Genomic DNA, 26,438 nt, shown 5'->3' with positions numbered 1-26,438 from the left:
AACCGCTTCTTCTGCCCGCCTGAACCGCGCGCCCGGTGCCGCTGATTGAAAGTGACAGCTCTGCTCCACACCCTGCCCGCGGGCAGGGGACTGACACTCGGCAGCCACGCAGGTGTTTTCAGCGGATGCACAGCCAGAAAATGAGCAGACCTCACTCAACACATTAAACCTAGAAGCGCTGGGGTTTTAAGTCTGAAGTGTGCTAAGCGCACTGAAAACTGCTCCTTTGTAAGCTGGCATCAGGGAGCTCTGTACTTATTGTGGTTGATGAGGGGAAAAGATGGGCTGCGCTCATTGCCAGCCCCAACTGCCTGTCTTGGATTGGGAAATCCAGTCTGGCTCATGCATCAGTACCAGTAATAAAGATGCTGCCAGCCAAATCTCTCCTCCCTTTACGTCTGTGCAGGTCCCCTGTGCCAGGCCTGTCCTGAGGGAATTCGAGCGAGTTTCCTCCTTGCAGCCAGAACCCAACTGTAATTTTTACTCCAAACGGCACTGCTCTCCTCAACATGCCTCCCATTCACCTCTTGTGATTGTACCCAGCCAGGAGACCTGACAGGTCAATATTATGACTGTACACTAAAAAAAAAGTCTCAACTTAGTTGTTGGTGCACTCTAGGGCAAAACAGAGGGATTGAAAGTATCACCACTTACCCCCGCTGCCCCCCTTAAAGCTCTTGCAAATTCAGGAAATACAGGGGCAGGTTTCCTTGCAAACTAACTTTTATTAAACATAGCATATGCAGACACTACCAGTGACTCCTGAGCAGAGGGAAACAGGTTACAGTGCAGCAGCAGAGGGGTTCAGACTGGTAGCAGCTCACAAGACTGGTTTACTGAGTATTAAAATGCTTTTAAGAATTAAAAAAAAAAAAAAAAGCTGAAATGGCTGTTGTGAGAACACATCTCATGGGGAGGGCTGCCAAGGACTTCAACAGCTCTGAGCTCCTCACAGACCCCGAGCATGGGAGCAATTGGGTTGAAGGTGTGAGCAGAGAGAAGGCACCGTCCCAGGGTCACTGGTGGTGACAGAACCAGGAACAGCTCATTTTGTTAACAAACTAGAAGTTGCATTCAATTTGCCTAGCAGAAATTGTGCTAAAGCTAGAGAAGAAACACAGAGTGGGTGCGAAAAGGAAGGCAGATGAGCGGCTGGTGTTCTATCGAACACAAGCACTGCCTCAGCCAGTAAGTGTTGATTCTGAGTTACCTCAGACCCTAAAAAGGGAAAGCCTGAAAATGAGAGACCCAGTATAAATACAGAGGTGTTGATGGCCCGAAGGAGGGGAGACAGGTTGCTGCTAAGCAGCTACACATGGAAAGCACACAAAAAACAGTGGCAGCTTTTATTAAGTTGGGTGATAGAAACGTAGAAGATAAAGATCTCGTAATGACAAGGCTGAAGACCCTGATATTGAAAACATAATTGATGCTGTTCAGAAAAAGCAAAAAATCTGTGTTCCCCTCCAATGCAACTGCATGGGGCTGGCTGTAAAACCACACTTCTAACGTGAAGGCTGAGCATGCTGGAGTGGATCCAACCAGCCAAAGCATCCAGTTACCTACCACCACAGACGCTCGTTTCCCCAATCAGACCACAAAGACACACTCCTAGCTCAAAGGATATCCCATTTGTGGGCTGCTGTAGTGTAAAAGTCAGGTGTTAACGCCCCACAGCACTGTGTCTTGGCAGACACCAGCTCCCGAGTGGGCCAGGGTATGTATGTTTATTGATTCCTAGTGTCCCTTTGACTAGAGGCTGAGATATAGATCAGGTTTTTGCTGCATGGAACAAAAGCACGCCCAAAACACCTGCTGAAATCTGCTCCAGCATTTGTTCCAAGCATCACTGGCCAAGTGAGTTGCTCACCCTGTGCTTTAACCCCTCCATCAGCACCAAGGGGTGGCAGCAGGGTCCCGCCGCCCCAGGAGGCGACGCAGGGCTGGGTTAAAGTCTGGGTTGTCTTCAGGGACAGGGGTGACTCAGAGCTGTCAAGACAGTCCTGGCTACAAAGACCTTGACAGGAAGAAAAGATGAAGAGCTTGAAAGCAAAGAGAGGGGAAACAACTTCCTGGGGCAGCAGCAGAGGCAGCTGCAGGGCAGGAGTGGAGGCAGGTGTGTCAGCACTGCCGTGCTCTATGCAACTGCCTGTTCAGACACAGCTAACAGGGCAGCACCATGCAAGCCACTGCCCTGCTCCACCAGGTCAATTCGGAGCCTGTGCTGAAGCACCTCCACGGCCAGCTCCAAAAGTCTGTCTCGCACTGCTGCAAAGGGATAAAGCAGAATGGAGAGGGTGGGGATCAGGCCCAGGGTGCAGCAGTTTTTGGGTGGTCTTACTTTGGCGCACACACGGCTCAAAGTGACCATATCTGAGAAACCAGACGCAGCATAGACCAAAATGGCTCTCCGTATTGATGCTAGAGCCCAGCTCTATCCACCTTCAACCTGACTTTTACGTGGTCTGACAGAGACAGAGGCAAAACCAGCTCAGAGAACTTCTAGCACAGCTCAACCAAAGCCAGCAGTCAACGTGAATTTGGACTTTCACAAGTCAAAACTTCACTAGAGTCTTCCTACTTGGCACCTACGTGGTCTCTCCAAGGTCTATCCCAGACAAATACACCATGCTGAGCAAATACTCTGCTCTGTGTCCTTGCCTGACTTGTTTTAAAGTGCTGTACAAAGCAATCTGTTTAAAACTGCATCACGGGCACCAAACATTCATGTGATTCTCAGCTTTGCACGAATGGTTAGCAGCAACATCAGAGAGCAACCAGAGACTTCAAAGAAATAAGCTCGCGCTAGCAACCGTTAATTCACACCTAGTAGGCTTCTGTGAGCAGCGTGCAGCAGGCAGCCCACCTGGGACATGGTTCTTCTCCGAGCAGCGCCTTCATTAAACAGCCATCATCAGGGTCCTGGCTCGTGGTTCAACGGGAAGATTAGCTCTTGCTGGATGTCAGTGGTGGTGCAAGAAGATCTGGCGGTGAATGTTTAGATGCAAGCTCATAGACAGACACATTCAATGCCATTTTAGATAGTGTGGTGAAAAGCTGCTACGTCAAGTGCTGGTTTGGTTTTGGTTTTTTTTTTGTTTTGTTTTTGGTTGGGTTTTTTTGTTGTTTTTTACACAGTAGCTTTTCTGGTGAAAATGCACTTTAAAATGTCTAAGCATTCAGCTATTGTTTGGAGCTATTAAGCATGCTGTTCCAAATCTCATCTCTGGCAAGCATCTCAATTAAGCAGGCATCCCGTTGATCAGCTTTCTGATCACATGGGATTTGTTCTGCTGCTGCATCTGATATAATACTTTCTGCTTTGAAGAATTTCATGTGTAGCCAGAAGGAGGCCCCACCCTTCTCATTTAGAGACAAAAAAAAAAAATCTCAAAGCCTGCTTCCACTGGCAGCATCTTCGGGAAATCAAAGGCAGTTGAAAGAGCAATCTCTTGTTTGTCCTGAAATTGGTGTGGAGCAAGTCGGGCAGCAGGAATTAGACCAAGAGCTCGTTTAGTCTGAGCAAAGTGTGGGAAAGCAGGAAGGGAGCAGTCATTGCAGAACAAATTTTTATTTTTCTTCTTTGCCCATGTCTCCCTCATGGCACAATTTAGAAACCAGGGACCTTCCTCATCAGATAAGGTTACCTCTGAAATGAGAGCGCTAACTAGACAAACTGACCGATTCAGTCTCAGAGGCAATTTAAAAGGCAGGAGTGAAATTGCAGGAGTGAACTGGACCTGCAAGACTGCAAAATGGGAAGATGGGAACTTTCCAAAGAGGAAATCCCAAAGCTGTTTTGAATAGCTAGCCAAAGAGTGTCCACTGTGAATTCCCCACAGAGGAAAACCCCAAACAGGAAAGGTTTGCTTTTGGTACAGGGCTAGGAAACCAGTGCTACCATTTTGTGGGAATTCAGGATTTCCTTTTTATGTGCATGTACTTTCGAACTCCACAAAAAGATGTGCAAAGATTACAGCAGATTAGAGCTTAAGGCGCAAAGCAACTAAAGACTTTTTCTGTGGCCCATTTTCTCTTCTGCTTCACTTTTCCATCTTCAAAATGGGAAGAATAAACAGTGTTTTCCTAGCTTACATGGCAGGGTGAAGCTACTAACACACACAGGATGACCAGGGTGAGGGCAAACGTGGAAAAGCCTTCACAACACAGGAGGAACACTCCAGACTGGGGAAATGCCCCGGTATGGTGGCAGAGCACCGTCATGAAGGGACACTGGCCAGCTTTCCCTGCTGAAACACAGCTCCACCACAAGCTCTTACACCAAACAGCACAACAGCCTCCAATAAGGAAGAACCTTTCATCGGTCTCTTGTCAGAATAAACCAGACACCTGAGCTTTTCAAAGCTGAGGTGACAGATGCTGAATCTGAAGCCCCATTTGGGCAGAGAAGGCAGGCACTGTAGGTGGGACACCAGGAGGCCAAGTGCAGGCTGGTTCACAGACTTGTACACTTTCAGGCTAGAAGAGTTTGTCCTAGGGGTCCAGCCAGACCTCCGTGTGGCACAGCACAAGGAACCTCACCCAACAACTGCACATCAAGTGCACATTGCCCCAGGAAAGATATTCAGCCTCAACTTTAAATGGAGAACTCCTAATTAAGCTCTCGGTTAAAAATATGCAGCTTATTTATGTGAGCACCGAAGAGACGCTTCAAGACCTCTGACATTTCTTAAAACACACATAGCGACAGACTCAAATGCAGCTGACAAATGTCCCCCCCTCCCAGATACACCAACCAGCAGACATAAGCCATCCTCTCCCTGGCATAACAGGGTTCTCCAGCCGGAAAACCTGTTCTAACCTACAGGCAAAAGCAGGGACAGGCAGTGAGGGCTTCTCTGAACTACCTGCTCTGCAAACACCCGTCTCCCACAGGCTTCCCTCCCTACCTGAAGAGAAGCAAATCTTTCCTGCTGTTAGTATAAAACAGCATTACTGTGAAAAACAAATGACAAGGCTGTGACATTAGCACAACTCTCTGCTGGGACAACTGCAGTGAAATGGGTCTCACTCCCAGACATAAAAAAGTATTAAGGTCTGGGTAGGACTCATATTCCCCAATTTTAGCCCACCAGTACCATGCATCTAGTCCAAGCGAGTCAGCTGGCCTCTTGCCACAGTGTGGAAGAACTCCAGCATCCTCACCCCAGTGTAAAACAGCTATCCAAAATAGGATCCATTGGAATTGAGCCACTTGGGACTTCTGGGATGTACGTGAATTAACTGGTCAAATGTCCACCTGGCTGTAAGACCCTTCCACTTGATGTCCTGGATCTCACAGCTCCTTAGTTATCAGAGGAAAGGAGAGCCACAGCTTGCAAGAAGATGCAGAAGTAGCATCACACATCCCTCTGGAAGATGCTGCCCAACTCTGTGCAGCACAGACAACTGCCTGAGCTCAAGCACAGGGCTGGGGCCTCCGTGAGCAAACAGGAAAGAAACGTGGAGCAGTGTGAACCCGATTCAATGCTGTAACTCACAATTGGCTGTAGCTGCGCGCCTGGTAGCATGAACTGCATTTGCTGAGCAAACATGGCTGCGGCTGTCTTCTGCTGGATCAGATTGTTGCGTCCATTTATTTCAAGTTGTGTTTTTAAGTGCGGGGGAGGGTGGAGATATTTGCAGTTCTCTCGGGTACACCGGCCCTAAAAAACATAATGAAACAGCATTTCAGTGAATGTAACACTCAGGGCAGCCAGAGAAATTTAATTAAGGATTGTTTGGGTTACTGTAACAACACAATCATCTAGGTGGAGGCAGTTTGGTAGCTACTGTGCCTCTTCTGTGATTTTTCTATAGCAGTGCAATACTTAGGTGAAGAGAAGAGCGACATGACTTCTCCTGCAGTACCACTAACCGAATACTTTCAAGCTAAACCCAAAAGTTAGGCTTCCTGATGTTAAAATGATTGTTGCAAAAAAAAAAAAAACCACAACACAACACAAATACCAATATTTTCAGAAGCTAGTGGCAACAGTTCCAGAAACAACAACAAAAAGTCCCCATTTTCTTGTGTGCGTTGTTTTTCCCCTCCCTCCCAACACCATACCACTTAATTGGCCCTGACCGCCAGACAGCAAGAAACAAAACTGTCTCCACCACTTCCCCAGCTGCATTGGGTAAAACATTAAGAGGACAGCTCTGCAAAGCAGCACCGCTGATCTTCAACATGCATGTACCCCGAGATGCTGAGAACTGGTAGTCACAGGAGGAAAAATTGAAACAATTTCCCCCTTCATGCTTTCATTTGTCAAAAGCCACAGTATGTTGCATCACTGACTACATGTCCCCCCCTCCCCCCCCAAATAAACATAAGCACTGGGGAAGCCAGTGGCTCCTAAAAAGCAATGGATGACTAATGTTACAGGTCACCTCAAATCAACTGAGAGCATCGCTTTTAAAACAAACATCTATAAACTGTGCCTTGCTTTAATAGCATTTGCAAGTAGACATAGGAAGATAAATACCAATAGTTCACTGAACACAGAAAACTAGTAACAAATTTTGTCATTAAGATGAAATAATTCTTGAAAAAGTTTTTTTCCCCTCTTTATGTATTCCCTCCTCAAGAAACAGAGGCACACAGAATACAAGAAACATTTTATGCCACTTTATGCTTAAATTTTATGAATAACTTTCACACAAAAGTGGTGAATTTTTTTGAGTAATTCTTTGGAGCTATTCAGAGCCTATTAAAATAAGGCCAGACCTGGGGGCCACAGAGCTGTTACATGACAGATAACTAATAATCATTCCTGCAGCCAGCAAAGGAGCAGGACCATCCATTACCCAGCCTGTCCCAGGCACTCTCATCAAGGGCTAGACACCGAGTTCTCAGCCTCAATATAATTAAGTTTGCTTTCAAAAAGGGGCACATCGGGTGACCCCACATACCTGCTCCTGTTAGCAGGATCACATGCAGCAGAGCTGTAACCCCATAACGAGGTCCACAAGGGTATGCTCATTACACACCACTGCACCCAGGGCTCAGACAGGCAGAAACCCCCTGGGACGGGCCCCTGCCTGCATCCAGGATGCTCCTCTGGGGATTTTTAAGACTTGTACAAACATACAGGTGGAATCACTGGACAGTCCGAGTACCACTGCACAAAGCCAACACCATGACCCACTGCAGGGGCTGTTTTTGAACCCCCAGCCAGGCTCCCTGGCATGCTGGGAGAGGGGCAGGTCACTGTAGAGCAGCCTGAGACTTGCAAGCTTTAGGTGTGCTTTCCTCTGCCCCCCTTCCTGGTGGGGATAACGGCTTCACTGGGGAGAGGGCTGCAGAGCCTGACTGCAGCCGTGAAAGGGGCTGTATGATGGAGCGTCATGAGAAACAGGCTCCTCTCTTATCTGCTCCAAGGAGATCAGAGAGTTAAACAAAACTCCTGCCTCCCCATTGTTATTTAGAGGCAAATAATTAAATGCAAGAAGTGATGGGCTAAACCCGCTGGAACAGGAAAAAAAACCACACTCGCAAACTTCAGCAGCCTGCCTTTGCAGAATGAAACACTCTGCCCTGCTCCTAGAAGAGCCCAGTGGCTTCTGACAACCCAACTCAAAAAGAAAGAGGCTTTTTAATGCTATTGTTTTGGCTTCTCAGCAATCCAACAGCCCCAGATCCCCAGCAGCGAGTTAATTGCTCACAGGCCCCGAGGACATGACTCTTCATCACCAGACACTTTCTTGCATCTGTGTAAAGTGAAGGTAAAATGGCACCATGCAGCTGGCTGCTCAGACAACCCAGCACTACTACAAGGCAAATAACTGCATTAATCTGGAAGGAGAAGGAGACTCATCAGCACTGGGTAGGTTTGGGTCATCTTTCTCATGGCATCTTTCCAGCTGCACAGGACCAGGTCCCTCCATGCCCTTCCCATCACCTGGGATAAGAGTCCAGCATTCAGGCTCAGAGTGTATCTGCAGTGTCCCACCTCCACAACTTCTGCGGGGCTGCTCAGGTTGCTGCAGACCAGGAGCAGACCCCGCAGAGCAGCGGGTTGTCGATGGCCAGGCAGCTGCTCTATTCTAAGCTCCAGCCTTTGAGGGCTTACACATCAGCCTTAGAAATTCCTCCTGGTTGAAACTTGGCACAAGTGCGTTGGCTTGGGAAAACACTAATTTCTACCAAATTTGGAATAAATCTGTGTAGATGTTTCTACGCTGCAGGAATGGAGAAGATGAAAAAAAGGACTTTTGCTATTCCAACTGAAATTTTGCGCGTCATTGATACCAGCCACCCCAGCTTGGTGTGAGGCTTTGTTCTACTTTTTTCTCAAAACAGAGTTTGTTTAATTCCAACAGGGGGTTCTACAAACAGAATGTTTTTATTACCAACAACCCCCCCCCCCCCCCTACAGCATGAGGCCTTGATCCTGCAGACAGAGCTGTGAGCAGAAACCAGCACCCAGAGTGCTACTGGTTTCAATGAGAACACGTATTTGCAAGGAACTGAGAGCTGTGCTGATGCTGCTGCAGAGCGAAGGCTGTGAAGTGCAGCATGGCTGTCAGTCAGGCCTTCTAGGGCTCCAGGAAGACTAAATGAATCACCGCTGCACTTGGATTCAAAACCACATCTTCGGTCTAGCTCTTCCTTGCCATCATTTTGTTCCTGAGCATCATCAACCACTGCATTTCACTAGGACGAGTGAGAAGCCACAGCTGAGTCGGGTTGCCCTCTCCAACACCACAGTAGCTTCTTCGTCTCTCAGACAATGAATGTTAGGAACTGATGATGTGACTGAGAGTGACACAAAATGTTCCCAGTTTAGACACCCAGCTATGAAACAACTTTCAAGATGTCTCGCTCTAAAGTGATGGGCACCTCTAGTATCCTCCGAACTCCAACACTGGTAGGGGTGATCCCTTCTTCTACACTTCCATCACAACGCCCACAGTTCTCGGTACTTCTCAGCAACACATACGCTCTTCAAGACGAATTTCAGCTCTACAAAAGCAGCCAGAAGGACAAAGGAACTGCCATTATTCACTTCTCAGTACCAGCTGCAACACAGCATGGAAAACAACAGGGAACTGGTAGCAAATCTGCTGTGTGGATACTGGGCTGGGGACAAATAAGGACAACTCCATTTTATACCTGGGTGGCCTAGGAATACAATATGAGAAAATACAACAGGAGTCAGGCCCCTGAGTTTCAGATGAGCATCTTTATGCTAAAAGGCGCAGTTTTGCTGCAGTGACTAGCTGTGGCACCAGCACATTGAATGCTCAGCACAGGGCACAAGACAGTCCCAGTGCCCTGCGCAGAGACCTGCTGAGACACACTCCAAGCTGAGCGTTGCACCAAAAAACACCATCCTAGCACCTGGAGTGGGTCGCTGCATGTGTCAGGAAGGGGCATGGTGCTCAGAGACTGACCTGTGTCAGCGAGCGGCGTGCTGAGCCTGCTGGGACCAGTGCAGCCATCCTGTTGTAACTGGAGGAGTTTGTTGCTGTTAATTTAGCATGAGTATTGACTCCAGGGAAGGCACATTCCCACCCTGTCCCGGGTGGCACACGAGCCTGCAGCCAGGGAATCACCACCCAGCAACAGACTCTGCTGCTGGCCTTGGTAACATGCTAAATATAGCTGTATTTTCTGGCTCCTTGCAAAATGGAAGGAGTCTAAAGGACCATATTCGTCAGCTTCTTTGCCAACTGCAGCCAGGAGGGAAAAGCATATGGACTGCACTGCCCAAGGCTTGAAAAATGGATATTAAAAATAAATCATTAAAAGACTTTGTAAGAGTATCTTCTCCCCCTGTCTTCCCACACACTCCCTCACCCTTACAGTAGGCTGCTGGCATGTGATTGACTCTGTGTTGCCAACTTAAGTCATGCTGTGATGGCGCATACTGTAAATGGCTGGCATCTGACACTAGCTAATGTGACAGCAGCTTGCAGTGCAACAAAGCCAGCTGTTTCAAGTGCAGCACTGATGGTAGCACACTTAAATCCACTAGAAAAAACTGCATTACACCTGGCTGTTTGGAGTCTGCTGGGCTGCACCTTGTCATCTGCATCCTAGCTCAGAGCGATGCAAATAAGAGCATGCTGGGTACTGCACCAGGCTGGATGAACCTACCCTAAGCATGCTGCACAAATTCTCTTCTCGCTGGCTGCTGAAGTGAGCTGAACTGTGCTGCAGAAACAAGGCTTCCAGTGCAAACCCAAGGCTTGCTCACGTTTGCACCAGTAATGCAGTTTGTTACGGTCTCTTTAATCCTGGACACCAGCAAGGGGTTCCAGAGCAGACACATGTTTCTGGTTTTAATGACTGCACTGTATGTCCTGTCAATCACCAGCAGTTCTCATGTGAAAATCTTTAAGCTAATGTTGCTTTTCACAGACTGGAGGCTGCAGTAGGCTTGTGCCCTAACTGTGCTGTCTTTTCCACAGACACTAATAACATGTGCAATGACTGACAGCAAAAAGAATGAAAAGAGACCAGGCAGGAAAGGATTTCCATGTTTTGCACAAAACCAGGCACCAAAACACAGCTTGTCTACATAACTTCTCCCTGCATGAAGCAGCAGATTTCCACCCCCCCAAGAGGAACTCAGTGGGGAAGGCACATTCAGAGATGTGCTGGCCCTGCTTACTCAGTGCCTGTCGCTCCAGCGCTGAGGCACGAAACGCTCACTGCTTTCCATCCCACTCAGCACATGCACACAGAGGCCTTCTCCTGGCTGGGGATCCTCGCTCCTGCCAGAACCTTGCATGGCTTTCACATATGCGATACAACCTCAGCCACCATGGTGTCTGCCCCTGCATCTGGAGGGCAGGCAGAGACCAGGCTGCAGAACTGCCCACGACGCGTGAATTGTCATGCAACAGTGGGAGGCAGAAAGGGGTGAGCTCTGGGCTTCATCCCCGTGTCCATGCAGCGCAGCTAAGAACATGTACTGCTGCTCCAGAACAGCACATGCTGCTCCAGGTCTACCCCTACTGCCATCTGCTCTCTAAGAAAAGAGAGATACTGGGAGGCGGACTTGGTATCCGGTAACGCCCAAGCTCCAAGTCCTTCACCCACCCTATACGGACTTGCAGCTTCAAAGTTACCCTTCCAGGAAAGCAACCCACCAGGGTGTTGGCACTACTGTCCATCCACCACCCCAGCTCAAGTGCTTCGTGCTCGCTACAGTTTGTCCCTAAGCAATCTGCTCCAGGGCTGAGCAACTGGCATGCTGGCTGAATTGCGTGGCTCATCCTGCCGTCTCCAATGCTGCACCACACTCCTCTTTCCGCAGAGGCAGAGAACTGTGCGGGAGGGAGGGAGGGAGACAGCTGTCCATCTCACTGCTGGAGCAAACACCTTCCACTCGGCAAACAACATCAAATAGCATGGGAACAGCATGTTTTCAGCTGGAAAACAAAGGAGGCTGGAGCCGACAAGTCAGCCTGATCATTAGCGAGTGTTACCTCTCACAGATAGGTGTTCATGCAGCCAAGCTGTCACTCGCTGCAGTTCAAAGCCTAGCTCTGTACATACCTTATCTGCAATTCCTTTCTACAGGCTAATGAAATGTTAAAAGTTATGCTGCCAACCGAGTCAGTGAGAAGTACAACCTTGCAACCTTCCTTGAACATTGACCCTGGCACAGTACATCAGATAACTTCTGCTTAATAGCAATGCTTTTCTCCTCGCAGTGTTGGAGCAGCTCACTTTTACAGAGAGGTTTTAAAGTGTAATTATGTACAAAGCACTCCTCGAACGTGTTCTCGTGGAATGCTGTTAGCCCACCTACAAGGATCCTAAAAAGTAGGTCTAGAAGGACGTAGAGAAGTGATAAATCACTCCTAGGCCTACACAGATCAACTTCACTTATTTTCTTTGTACCTATTACTTGTGTATTTCCCAGACAAGGGACTCCCAACACATCACTCTCCCTGCAGCTGTAAAGCTCTCCCTGATTCTCAACTGCAGTTTTGCTCCTCCTGCAACTGAAGCCTAAAACTTGCCTTACCCTAGAGGGCCAGAACAGGAATTATTCCCTTCCTCTATGAGGAAGGGCCCATACTTAAAGGCTGCAGTCACATCTATCCCCCTTCCTCAAACCTCTCTGCTCTAGACTATGCAAACCATGCTCTTTCAACTTTGTAAGCACGGTCTCCAAGCCTTTCATTAGCCTGCTCCCCCAGTCAGCCTGCACCCCTGCTGACGTGTGTGCATGCACGGGGCACTGTGCTCCAGATAACCCCTTACCAGTGCTGTGCAGGTACAATGATTTTTTTCGCATGTCCTGCAGATGACACTGCTGCTTATACATCCCTGCATGACATTTTCTTTCCTTCTAACAGTGTAACATTTTTGATTCGCTCTCAACAAGCCTTTTCCAGAACTACTGCCTACCCAGCTATGCTGCATGCTGTATCATGCAGCTGATTCGCTTAAATGCAGTATTTCGTACTGCTTTTATTGAACTCACACCCCTTTTTTATGGACTATTTTTCCAACCTGTCAAGATTAACTGCAACTCCACATCTGGTTCTCTAAAGCGTCTGTAGTTCCTCCCAGCTCAGAGCACCCTACCAATTTAACAAGCATACTCTCTCTATTCCATCATTCAAGTCATCAGAACAAAACAAAACGAAACTGAACAGTCTTGCCAAACACATCCTTCCAGACTGCCACTGAACTCGGTTTTCCAAGCTGTTGTGGGTTGTCACATAAAAGTTTCTCCTATGCTTTGTTCCCTGTCTTGTCTGGAAACTGATTTGTGCCATGTCAAAGACTCCCAAATCTAATGCCAGCACTCCATCCTCCCTGTCTCTCTGAAATAACCCATCTCAAAGGCTTTCCAGTGCTACTGCTTTCTCTGCTCTTCTCTGGACACCTGTAGGGATGCTGGAGGGTTAGTGCTCTGCACCACTCCTGTGCCAGCACTCCTACTTGCCATCAAGTATGCATTTGTACACAACGTAGGATACAAAGAAGCTGGTGGTCTGAAGTTACTTGTAACAGCAATAAAAAAAAATACAGCACAGTTAGTTGCTGACATTTTTCAAATGTAGGTGTAACACCCATTTACAGAGAGCCCAAAGACTGCTGTTATGGTGTGGATCCTGCTGTGAACAGATCACAGCTGAAAAGAAAAAGCAAAATGTATCTTCTAGTTGTCATTACCAGATGGCAATCAGCCTTGAAGGGAAGGGAAGCAACGTAGACTTCCTATCATGCAGAAGTTTCAATTTCAATGTATGTGGATAAAAATGCTAGAGTTAAGGTTAAACTGGTAGCTTCCAGGTATGGATGATATAGACCCTGTGAAATGCATGTTCTAGCTAGGAATGAGTACTGTTCATGAATACATAATTTGCTGGAAATAGGATCCAAACAGCCCACAAAAAGCACAAACTACAGTTTTGCAGTGTCTCTAGGATGAGCTTTGCCTAACTTCCTTGAACTTCCCACCTCTGCGTCCAAAGAGCCACCTCCCTGAGCCTGCGCAGACGGAGAAGAAAACTGCTAAAAACACCCCAGGTGTTATTTTGGCCCAACTCAGCTCCCCTGCAGTCGCTCGAGAAACCTCTTCAGATTTTATGCTGTTCTGAACAATGCTCTGAGCTGCGGCAGCACTGTGTCAGCTCTGACCCGCGGCTGCTCAGGCGAACAGGGACATGTCTTTTGTCAGGGTACAGAGGACAAGAGTCAGACCTGCCTTTCCACACAGCTTCAGTGGAAAAACCTGAATATCTGTCGCAAAATCCCAGGGCTACCAACGCTCCCCAGCACTCTCAAGACAGCCCCAGCTTGTCGCTGAAACAGCGACTGAATTTCATGGCTCCAATGAATGGTCAGGTCAAGCCCTTTCTGAGCAAGCCTAGACTTGATTTTGACTGAAATGAGTGAACCTTGATGTTTTGCATGATTTCAAACGAAAGCAGGTGACATTCGGCAGCTACGACAAGAGTTTTGGGTCCTTTTGAACTGAGAGCTCAAAGCAAAGCTCAGTAGCATGTGCAAGTGCAAGGCAGCTAGAAAGCCCTCGGAGCAAACCAAGCAGACGTGCTGTGTTTGCCCCGCTGAAGTGAGGCTGGTGCATTTTGCACAGTTCCAGTCTGCCCAGTTCTCCTCTCCGTAAAGCTGTGGGGCAGAGCCCTGGGAGGCCAACCAGTAGGTAAAAAAGTAACTGTATGTGTTTGGGCTTAAAAAAAGTTCTATTCCTCTGCAACTTTAAAAAAAGCAGGTTAGACAAACAGAGCCACTTCAGTCCACGTAGAGTCTAACTCACTTCATGTCCAGTGAGTTAGAAAAATGCAGAAGGAATGGAAAGCAGAGACAAAAATCCCTGGCTCTAGGACACCGGTGCTGCTCTTCAGCCTCCCCATCTCACCCATGTGACTGCTCTGCTGGGATATTTTTGCTTTACAGGGAGATGGAAGGAAGGACAGGAGGAAGAAAAACGTCAGCATCATTTTTGCAAATGTATGCAAGTCCAGACAAAAGTTGCCGACAGCCAGCTGAGGGGACTAATGAACAAACACTGCTAGAGATCTGTAACACCTCCATCTCTTTGTCATTCCGGCCTTTGTCTATGAAAGCCAACCTCTATCACAGACACAAACCAGGGCTGAAGAGGCTGTGCCCCTGCGTGCCACTGGCTCAGGGGAATACGCTGTGCTGAAGCACTCTCCTCCATCACAGGACTGGAAAGCAAGCTGCCCCTTGCCACCAGACGCACACCCGCTGTGGCATGCGGCCAAGCTGACGGGGCTTTGGTCATCTGCCTATCGTACAACTGGACAGGTCTCCATCAATGCATTATGTGAGGAACAGCAGCACTTTGCCCAAGCAGGAGACATGCTTCCCACCGTGTGGCACCAACAGTTTAGCAGCTGAACAACTTCACCAGTATACAAAAAATAGTAGTATACTGAGCACGTAACATTGCTTCACTCACACCAGGGTAAGAGACAGTCATCAGATGCAAATGCTGGGAACAAACAGGTGCACAGCGTGGACAAATCCCACTGCAGATGCCGGTCCTTTCAAATAGTGTGTATAAAACAGCAAGGCACTTGGACAGGGGGTTTCTCAAGATCAGATGCACTCTGCTGGGATTCAAACACGCTTATCTAGGACTCTCTTACAAAGTTTGCAGCCTCAAAACGTTTGTCAAGCTTGTTTTTGTTACACAGCTCAAACCAGAGCAGGAGAGAAAAACAAAGCAGAGACAGCAGTGTTTCTACATCCTTGTCTCCCTTTTTGGTATCACCTTAACCAGTGACAGTTACTTACAGCTACTGCCAATAACTTCAAACCACTGAACTCAGCAGGCAAATCCAGCTCCATACAGAAAAGATGGCTCGTTAGCATGGAGCTCAAGTATTTAAACAAGTACCATCACCCTGGCATTTTTTTTTTTTTTTTTAATTTTAATTAGAAACAGGGGGGACATGCAACTACTGTATTCCAGTAGACTCTAAGCAGCCACCGGCACCAGCCTAAACTCCCAAATCCTCATTCACCTGGCAATTAGGGAAGCCGAGAGCTGCTGTGAGTGAAGTTTTACTTTTGCACATTGCTGAATACAGCAATGTTCTGCTGAATTTCCCCAGGACAGCACAAAGAGGTCGTGGCTGTCCTCCTCCTTTCACGCAGGATTTTCATTCCAAGCTGTTCGTTATACTTGAAGGTTCTTACAAACTCGGAGCAGTTATTTTGTTGGGGAAAAGCCCTGTAGCTCCTTCATTATATTTTTACATCTTGACAACTCTTTCCAGCTCTGTTCTCCTGCCAAGCTCTCTTCATTCAGGCCAATGGTATGCTCTGTTATGCTCAATGAAAAACGTGTATTGATTTTAATGTTTTTGGTTTGTGGAACATTTTTGCTCGCTCCAAGCAATGGACAGTGTTTACCAAGTCCAAGAAATATATATTAAAAGAGTACGGCACTGTCAAAGTCTATTTTTTTATGAGCTGTAGAGCCACAGAGCAGAAAAACACGTTTATCTGAGAGATTACTGCTTGCAATGAACAGCAATCTCATTCCACAAGAGAGGGGAATAAAGACTTCATCGACCTCTTTTCTTTTGTATCTGCCGATAGATTTTGATTACGCTACGTTTTGTGAACCATATCAGACTGTTACCACCACATATTTGAAATGAGGTTAAAACAGAATAGAAGTATCATCAATTTAGAGTTCTGAGCTGATCATTTTTAATGTCTTCCAAGTATTATTCCACTACTCTCCCAGGTTCAGGAATGTTAAAAGCACAATAAAATAGGTTTCTTTAATACAGTATCAAATACAGGCTCTCTCTCCAAGTGAAATAAGCTTTTACAGACATCCCTGGCCACAGACCTGCTCAAGCAACTGATCGATAACAATTACAAAGGCAGGCATTTAGCGCCCGGTAAAGAGAGCACATTTAGAAGCATGTTTAGCCCTGGGATCACTGCATGTATTTAAAGTAGGATGCGAAGCAGGTGACATCCTGCAATGTTAATATTCCTGTGGGTGAATGTTTCAACGTGGGACTATTTGTAAGTAAAGAAATCAATTCCACCTGGAAGATAGAAACACTGGCATGTCATTGATTTTTCTTCTGTAATAAATTACAAAAAACCCCATGCCAGTCTCTGGAACAATATTGCACAAGTACTGTATTAAAAAAACCACCACAAAACCCCACAGAAAAACAAACAAAATAAAACTTCTTATATGTCTTCCACCTTTCGTCTCCCTCAGTTCTGTCCCTCCCGATTGCTATTACACCAGGCCAGCTTTTGAAAATACCAAGTATAGTTTCTCTTGTCCCTTAAACCATTTTTTCGTTGCAAATCCCATAATTCAATTCTACAACTTTCACCGGCTGATTGAATCTGTCAAGGTCATATGGAAAGTTGATGCTTCTGACCTTCCTCTACCTACAGTGTCTGTTGAATATTACAATTGCAGCAGGCAAACCACACGTAGACAGAACCAAGCAAAGTACATTAAAGCCCAGGAGAATAAATGTTAAAGCACTGTGTTCATGAATACAAATATCGGACGCGTGACCACCTCCGGCAGACTCACTCCTTGAGTTTACACAAGGGAGAAGGCAAACAGCGAAGCGCAGAGATTGATAACCAAGTGTCCGACCCAAACCCTCCTGTCCTGCGGAAGGCAAAGCCATGCTCAGAAAACCGCATTCTCGCTGCATTTTGGAAAGCAAAATGAAGCTGCAAATAAAAAGATTTGTGGGTGGCTGGGTTTGTTGTTTGGGGTTTTTTTTGGGGGGTTTTTTTGGTTTTTTTTTTTTAAGAACTTAGCAGAATGTAACAATTTACCAACTGAGGATTAGCCCATTTTTTGTGTCGTTGCTTTGCTCAGAAAGCAACAGTTTAATGGGCACAAACAGATTCCTGGTTTTCAAAAAATAATGAAAAAACTTAGGAAAAAAATATTAATTCCATCTGAGCTGACAATTCCCAGGGAGAATCTTCAGTCTGGAAAAAATAACTCTGCAGGATGTGCTTCAGCCTCAGCTACTGAGGGGCTGCCAGGGGGTAACGCAGCAGCGCCCTGAGGAGGGACGGATGCTAGCTGGGCTCTGCTAAGCATACTGATGACTCCTGCTGGGGCACGCCATGGCACTGCCACCCTTGGCTTTCCACCCTTCGGCTGGAAATACCAAGATATGTCAGAACAGGACACGATGGTCCCTCTGTGCATTAGCTTAAGCCACCAAAGGAGGTGACTGCAGAGGAGCAGGCAGATGCAGAGACACAGGAGGATGATGCCCTCAATTGCCACCAGAAGATTTGCTCCCAGATGTCTGTCAGAGCCCGGGGGTCTGATGCTCCAAGGCACAGGACACCTTTCTGCTCTTGGCTGAGATCTCTTGGCTGAGATCTACCCAACAGCAGAGAGCAAAGCCAGCTCCTCCTGCCCCTCACCCTGATGGCCAGCCCACTGATGTCCCCAGCTCCTCTCCTACTTCTACTCCTCTGTCCCATCGCTTGGCTCCCTTCACTGCTTCCCATTCGTCTCTTCCCTGCTGCACACTGAAGCCCACCCCTCCAGCCACTTTCTCCCATAGCGGTGCCTCTCCGGCTACAGTTAGGTTCACCAAAGACCAAGCTTTGTCCTCATGCTCCTGTTTCAGCCACATGTGCCAGGCAGGTTTGTGCACAGCACCCCACTTTCCCTTCGCTCCGGCTTTGTGGAGAAGCTACCAGACTACCAGGAGAAGGGCTGACGGTGTGCCACCAACTCCACATACTCTCACTCATCTCTGAACAAGGACTCCAAATCTTTCTGGTCCATGCCAGGCCTCAGATTTCATGCCCATGGTATTATGAACTTGCTGCTGGTCAGAGGATTACAGGTGCAGATACAAAAAAGCACCTTCAAGAGAGCTCTGGCAGCCTGCTAAGCACAGCAGGCAAGGACCACACACCTCACACGGGCCCTGGCTTCCAAAGAGGGCACCCAGGCCAAGCGACATTGCATCACAGTCCTCCATCTAGGAGACAGCAAGGCTTGAAGAGAAAGAAAGGAAGAAAAACAAAGAAAAAACCAAACAAAAAGAAAAAGAAAGCCTGCCTTGCCCTAGGGAAATATTCCACCTCAGTTAGCTTTTGCAGACTGATCTATTTTAGCGTGTTGTTTATTACAGCCAGTAGCATATGCACTTTTAAGTCTCAGAGGGGATTTTTCTTTTAAGAAAACACCTTCAGAAGTGCTCTTTAAGAAGTGCCTGGCACTAGAAACATGTGTGACTGATCTTTGCTACCATCTCAAGTGAAAGGGAGGTTAAGGCAGTGTAAATGTTTGTTAGGACTTGAGCCCACGGAACAGCGCAGTAAGCTGTAGCGGCAACAGGACAGGCCTTTTTCCATGGAGGTAAACACAACGGGCTTGCAATGCCAAAGGTAATGCACTGCCATCTCTATGGGCAAAAGGTGAATTTTGCAATAACACAGTTCTGGACTAAAACCGCAAACAGTGGGATGTATTTAACAGCAGTTCACATGCACTAGGCACAAGTACCACACAGGCAGCCAGCCTTAAGGGACAGGACGCCAAATTCTGTGCCAATACGTGAAAACCTGTTAATTTATGATGGATTTATTAAAACAGCCTCAGCCAGAGCAAAACTTCTACCTGTCCTAATTGCAACACTCATCGCAGACCCCTGTTCCCCCACTCTGTTATCGAGTCTCATGAGTGTCTGTGCAGATTCACACTCCCTACCTCGCTCAGCCAAAGCGTGCTCTTGTTCCTAACTGCGCACAATCAAGTAATAAACCCTTCCCAGGACACAGTAAGTCAACATGGAGGCTGCAAGGCAGCCTGCTCAAGGAGGCTTTCCGCTCACCCTCTACTCCATGTTGACCTACAGACCCAGAATTCAGAGTCACTACATGATGTAGAGCCCAAAGACCCCAAAATCTAGAAACAGAGTTCTGTTTTCTCCATATAATGCCACGAATGGGGATTAACAGATAATGCATTTTGTAGAAACCATGATTTCGGATGCTGAAAGGTTAATTCCATGTAGCTGCTGATTAGATCTGTTCCCTCTCCTGTAGCAAGAGTGATAGGACAGGACACTGAAAAGGTTGTACACCCTTACCGGGTGGATGTATCCACTTTCTCCTGCAGGATGCAACTTTTGCCCTGACAGAAATGCTGACCTAAATTCTCCTCTGAGTGGCACTGGTATAAGCGCCAGAAAAGCTAAGGAAGGAATGTGTCGTGTGTGTGCATGCATGTGTGTCTGTTTGTCCGTCTGTCCCAGGAGACGCACAGGAATGGAACTGATCAGGGCTTTCGTTTCATTTGCTTGGGTTTTTGGAGCCTGTGTTTTTAATAACTGCCAGATTCACTTATTTAGGTTTGAGAGCACAGGAGAAAAGCTAGGGGAGGTAGAAGCAACGAAAGCATATCCATGTGGACACACTTGCTTATACAGGCTTCAGTCACAAAAAGCAAACCGATCACATTACTGCGGGGTTTTTCTGCCCTTTCTGTATTAGTGCTCTGCTTTCCAAACTCCTGCCCTCAACTTCTGCTCTGAGCTGCTTATCCTTGTCCCAGTCACCAGTGCAGTACAGACCGCCTGATGCTCAACCTTTTGTAGACGAGGAGGAATGCAAGGATTAGCTTTTAAAGGCTGTTTTCTATTAGAAAGCAATCTCGACAACATGCCTTCCTTAGGCAGGCAGACACCTGACCTCGTGTATTCTGCTTCTGCCGCTGACAAGAGACACCTTCAGACACAGCACAATCCCCTCCTAAAAGGGCAACAAGAAAAAGACCTTTCACTACCCTGATGGCGTAGAGCCAGGATGAGTCAGCTGTGATGCAAACGTTCATTTCCTTTTACGTGAGATGGGCCCATACCAGATCCGGCTGGGAGAGATTTTTTTCTGCAAGGAAGAGTGACCTTTCCTGAGGACATCTGCAGCCTCTTCAGCCACGTGAGAGGAGTAGCTGCAAAGAAGCTCCAGTGTCATTAGCCAGTCTGGAATGCAGCACGACCGGTGCCGTTGTCAGCAAACACCCGGCTGGAAAAAATGCTCTCACTCGCTTAAACTGAGATAGACGGGCTTCTGATAGTGCCGGCGGAAATCCCTGCGCAAACTTTTGTGCAAGTACCTCTGATACAAAGAAAGAAGGAATATTAAGGAAAGTGCTAACGCTTTTCCTCTGGCTGAGCTAAGCTCTGAAAGGATGCTTAAAATCATTCTCTGAGAATTAGCACAATCAAAACAACAAAAAAATTTCCAGTGGTGTTTCTGTCCTAGCTAATGTGAGCTCTATTCTGAGTAAAGACTTCTAAAGATTTTACATTACCGTGGACTCTTCAAAAAACCCATGCAGAGAAACACAAAACAACAACAACGAAAATCCTCTTAATTCAATCTGTGCTTTATCACACAAGGCCACAGCAGGGGATTTTTAATTTTTGGCTGTGGGAATACAAATACTCATCGATGCTACAGCTCAGGGTCCTGCTCAGATTACTACCCAAACACAGAATGAGACGGTCCCAGCCTGAAGAGTTTTCAGTCTAAATACACCAGACTTGGTGGAAAAACCCCAGGTGGCTAGGGGAAGCCTCAGCAACACCGAAACTGCATGCTAGCCACTCCATGCTGAACTGCTGCAGCTGCAGAGCTGCAGCTGCCATGCCCTTGATGCTTTCTGAGCTCCTGCCTCATGGCAGCAGGCAGCCTGCCCTTCCCATGTCTGCATCACTAGCTAAAAGCAATCCTGCCCATTTGCCTCTCAGCCCCTAAGGGACGTTGTGCCCACTCAACTCTCCCAACTGTGGCGCAGGAGCAGTTTGAATGGGCTCCGGTGACAGAAGCATGACATGGAGCTGGCTGGTGCTGCAGGGTAATCTGCGCCCCGCTGTGCCAGCCAGCAGATGCTGATAAAGCCGACAGTGATGGCTGGCAGGGGTCCTTGCCACATCCCCGAGCTCCCCCATTCCACGGGAGAGTGCCCTGGGGAGCTGCTCTGCTCATCCCCGGAGTCACCCCCACCTCCTGCCCTCGCAGTCTGTATCTTGCAGCTCGGTGAAGGTTTCAGACATCCCTGTTCTGCTTTTATCAGCCCTGATGGCTCTCCTGCTCCAAGCGCCTCTGAGTCACTCAGCCTGCTTGCCTTGCTCCAGCTCCCACCCTGCAGCACGCCACAGAGGCTTTACAGGCAACACGATTGACACAGCGGGGAGCCAAAGTCTGCAGGGAGGTAACCATGATGATTACTACTTCATCTGCAAGTGCACCAGAAGCACCGAGAAATAAAAATGACTGCTGAAGCAACAGGAGAGGCAGAGGGCAGGAGACTTCCCGGGTTGCCTCGTTCAGTCCCCGCAGGCACCACACCTAACGACAGGGACAGAGAGGACAGGGGAGCTGCAGGAGGGCTCTGGGACAAATAAGCCCAGAGGGGAGGAGAGAACAGAGCAGACAGGAGAAACAAGGCATAAGGCTGCAAGTCTTGCTCCATGGGAGCAAGATTTGGGAGGGCTCCTGCAGAAAGCACCAGGTGGATCTTCAACGCCTTCCCCTACAGCATTTGGAAAGGAGTGACATCCTCTCCAAAGACAACTCTCTGTCTTGGAAATCCACTGTTTTATGAAACAAGATTCCCTCACGGGGAGGAAAGCACTTTCCTTCCTACAGCTAACCTCTAACACCATCACCTCTGCCATATCTGGATGACCTTCCAAGCCCTCCTTGAAGGCTCATCTACACATCCGCCTTTCAACTCCCTGCTGCCCTGGCTACTCAGGCACTACTGCATGGGCTGAAATGTCCAACTTTGCGAGGCTCTTGCTTCCTCCTGCCAAACTCATCCAGCGCTTGGTATCTGCAGCACCACGTGGGAGGGACCCCAGGAGCAGAGCCCAAGCACTGCATGCAGCACAACGCTGCACGAACCAACCACGCGGGATCAAGCATCACTTAATGGTGAGAAAGCAAGCTTTATTCATGCTCTGATCCTTCAGGAGCTGACAGGAAGAGGAAGAAATGCTGGTCAGCGGGATCGGCCAGCGCAGTTAGGATTACACGCTGAGGTTTTGTTTTCAAACTTTGCTTGGTTGTGGCAGGGCTCTTTAAGGACCTAATCTCCGTGTGACTGTTCCCAGCACCAGCCGTGCCCCTGCGGATAATAAGGACTTAGGGAAGCACCATCTAATGAAGGCTGTGCTCTCAGGCAGGCTGGCTGCAGCTCTGCCATGTCTGTGCTGCCCCTGGCCATCTCCTCCACCCCAGCTAGATACTCCATGCTTTCCCAACTGCCGCTCTGTTTGAGAGCTGTTTTCTCTCAATAAGCACCCAGAGCTGCTCACTCAAAGCAGAAGTAAGGAGACAAATAGAGTTAAAGCATCACAATTTGGGCTAATGGCTTAAATCCTCATCAGAACCTGCTGTGGGTACTGCTGGGCAGAGATGTGGGCATCACCAATGCAACTCAGCTGATCCCAACACTCCTGTCTGTAGTGGTTGTTTTGGGGCTTTTTTTTGATACCTGTGTAGGAGAGACCAGCTAAAAGTAAGTGCTGTGTTAATGCAGAGTATGTTCAGATAAGTATGTTCAGAGGCATACTGCACTCGGTGCACACCACTAACCAGTGCTGGGCAATGCCTTCTGATACCATACCTGTTCTGCAGGACTAGCTAAACTGCTCCTGGTTCCCATTCTCGCGACTGTTAATTAAAGCAGAATTTGTATCCGCTTTTTAATGGTGCTCTGCACACCTACCTCAGGGAGGGGTGGAGGCCAGCAGTGTCCCCAGCATCCCCGCAGCAGGCGGGCTGAGCTGGGCAGTGGGTCTTTCTCTCTACTGTGCAGCCAGATCAATACACAAAGTAGCTTGTTTTAAACATCCACGTTCCACTGCTGTAAAAGAAAAACTTCTCCCCCAGAGCACTGGCTGCCACCTTTCAAACAAGGTCAGACACTGACCTCCTCCCCCACTGCCAATGACCTCATTAGCACCGATCATGGTTCTAATAATATCCTGCGTTGTAAGCAGGCCATCTGCTGTAACATTTCACTGCAAACTTGGGGAATTGCTTGGTTTGAGTACGCTAACGTCCCAGCAAGCCAATTGTCCCCTCTCAGGAATACGCGCCTTCCCCACAACTTTAAGCTAAATGTTGCAGAAAGGCACCTCCAGCTCCCAGCTTTCCAGCTCGGAGCTCAAGCACGCAGAGAACAGCACAGAGCCATGCCCAGGTGCTGGCTTCACGCAGAGGAGGTAAAAACGCAGAGTTAGAGGTTAAAAATCCATCACTCCAGCATCACAGCCTCCAGCTCCTCTGATGGTGGGGACACCGAGTAACCACGTCACTGAAACCCAAAACCAAGGCCAAACACTAACCAGATGTTCAGAGAGTCAGAAGCAAAGCGCCAAGGCTCCCGAGAGCAAAGATCAGCATGACTTTTGTGCCATATACTTTCTCCTGCGTGGACAGTAGAAACATTTTTACTAACACGTTAGCTATGGCTAAGCTGAATATTTTCTCTGCCATTACAGGAGAGGGGGCTTTCATAAGACAGGTAAGCTTGCAGAACTAACCATGTTTCATAGCTATTCATTTAGAAGGAGCCAGGGTTTGAAATGCTTACTCAGTTAGGACATCTGTCTAAAACACCCAAAGTCTTGTTACTACAGTAGCGCAGCTCCACTCAGCCTTCAAAGACATTTTCTTTGTACTGCTCCTGTGAGGCACAGAGACTGACATTACAACACTTTAAAGCAGCCTGCATCCATCACAAGGCTTTGAAACCTGGTTTTCCAAATCCTTGGCCTTTCCTCTAATCAAAAGGCCATCAGCAGACATGGCATGAGAGGCTACATGGGGCAAGGAAGGGGGTCAGTGCCTGGTTCTCTGCTGTTTTATGAATAGCAATAAAACAACATTAATAAGCCATAAGTAAAACTGTGCCTGTATGGGGCAACATTCACCCAAGTGCCTCAAAGCATTTATTTTAATACCAGCATAACAATATTTAATTGTTATGGGGCAGATTTTCAAAGAGCTCAGCTTCTCACTTGGAAATCTAACCACTTATTTAAATGCTCTGTGGGAGATGTCAGACGATGGGCTCTCCAGAAAGCCTGGTACATCTTGTTTATATTTGTTTTAAAGCTTCCAAACAGCTCAATTACATAAATGCATGTTACTGCACCCTCCTTCAGATGGGTGAACCAAGTGGCAGAAAGCTATTGTCAGCAAAGGGATTACATCAAACTGATGCTACGCCACTGAAGAAATCCACCAACTCCACATGCTCATTCAGAGTCATTCTCCTGGAAGGCATCTTCCACCGCCTTTCCCCCAGCTGGCTTCGCTGGGCTAATGCAATCATGAGTAAGAGAAGGAACTAGGTAGCTTCACTGACACAGCAGCAAGACAGGACACCATGGCCAAGTGTGGCTCCATGTTTACAAGGATGCTCTTTGCCTCAAACTCTCTCCAAGGATAGGGACTTGTAGGTTTGGGGCATCTATTTGAATCCCAGTGTTAGCTACTGCTATAGATCAGGGCTGGAAGGTATAAAGCTTGAACTTCCTTCCCCAGGTGGATCCGGCAGTGCCGCAGCTTGCAACATGGCACCCATTGAGGTGCCAGAGCTTACTGTACAAACACACACCCCTCCGTGCACCCTTGGCCAACTTCTGACTCACAGCCACACAACGGTAAACGCAAGCGCTGCCACAGCTTGCTAGCTGGGCTTCAGTACCCCATCTCCCCTCCTCCCAGTGCAGAGGAAACCCCTGGGGCTTGCAGAGCACCGCATTGCATTTGCACTGGGTCACAGGCACAGAGCTTGTGCTTGCAGATCCAAGCAGTCTTGGCAGGACTACAAGCTCCAGGTGCATGCGCTGAGCATGTGCAAAGAAACTCTCCCAAACTGGAAAGCCAAAGGTGGCAGAAGAAACAACCACAGGCAGTTCTCCCCCTTTGGAGAATGGTAGAGAAGACCATTTCCCTCTCAAAACCTGACGCAACAGCTCACTTCAGCACAAGGAGCTCTTTGCTGCCCAGAGGAATTCTACAGTGCTTAAAATCAGGCTTAAGTATTTCGCAGAACTGGAACCTCAGTCTGGAGGGCTTTGCCCTTAAAAAAGGAAAGTAAGCCTCAGGAGCAGGAGGTGGCATGCCACGGCCCATGCAAAATTGCAATATGACCATAAAAGGTTTCAAAATGTATCTGCTCAAGCGCAGGCAGCAGCTCAGAAGGGTTTAGAGTCACATCCCAAAAGAATTTCTCTCCTGCTTTTTTAGGCAAGTGTGAGCAGCAGTCAGCACTTTATCATCATCTTCCCAACCAGAAAACCAAGGTTACTCTTGGCTGATATTAATAATGTAAATGCTGCTGGCTTTATCCTTTGGGGATGGTGGTTTGCTCATGCCACAGGGAGAAGACCAGGGCAACATGAGCTGCAGACGGGAGCGGAGGCCCTGCATTGCCAGGGCTGGCTGGTGAGGAGAGGAGAGGCGAGGCTGGCAGGAAAACCCCGCTGGTGAATTTGCTTGGCCTGTCTCCCCGAAGAGACTGGCCTCCAAAGTGTGGTCTCAGGACAAATTTGTGGCCACAGCTCTGCTTTCTAACATGTTCAAGGAAAAATGCACACAAGTCTGAGGCCCAAGGAAAAGCTGTAATAAATTCATTAGCTGCAGGAAGAAAGAGAAGAAGGACAGTGGTCCTGTGCTTGCCCCTTGCACCGGGAGTGCCTCCCAATGTGCCAGCCTGCACCCGCACCTCTACCAGCCTCTTGAACCTGACCCAGGGACACTATGCGTGAGACTGGCATGCCCAAACATCGGGTAACAGCAAAGGCATCTGCTCCTATGCAGGCAAGCCCTCAAGAGATACATGGGGTCAGGAGGTCTGGGGCACATACGGTGTTTTCCATGTTCAGAAACAAAAGCCCTTTAGAGGACATTT

General features: G+C 48.0%; 1 protein-coding gene across 3 annotated transcripts in view; it reads right to left on the bottom strand.

Moving 5' to 3' along the window:
• Positions 1-26,438, bottom strand: part of MBNL3 (muscleblind like splicing regulator 3) — a 76,745-nt gene that overhangs the window by 28,861 nt on the left and 21,446 nt on the right. For all 3 annotated transcript variants that reach the window (XM_050902030.1, XM_050902031.1, XM_050902032.1), the window contains exon 3: positions 5,502-5,666. In XM_050902030.1, the coding sequence (XP_050757987.1) occupies positions 5,502-5,666 (165 nt within the window). The remainder of the gene's footprint in view (positions 1-5,501; positions 5,667-26,438) is intronic.

This window comes from Gymnogyps californianus, chromosome 9, assembly GCF_018139145.2.
Source record: "Gymnogyps californianus isolate 813 chromosome 9, ASM1813914v2, whole genome shotgun sequence".
In the NCBI taxonomy this organism is placed as follows: Eukaryota; Metazoa; Chordata; class Aves; order Accipitriformes; family Cathartidae; genus Gymnogyps; species Gymnogyps californianus.
This window is presented reverse-complemented; position numbering and strand designations above follow the sequence as displayed.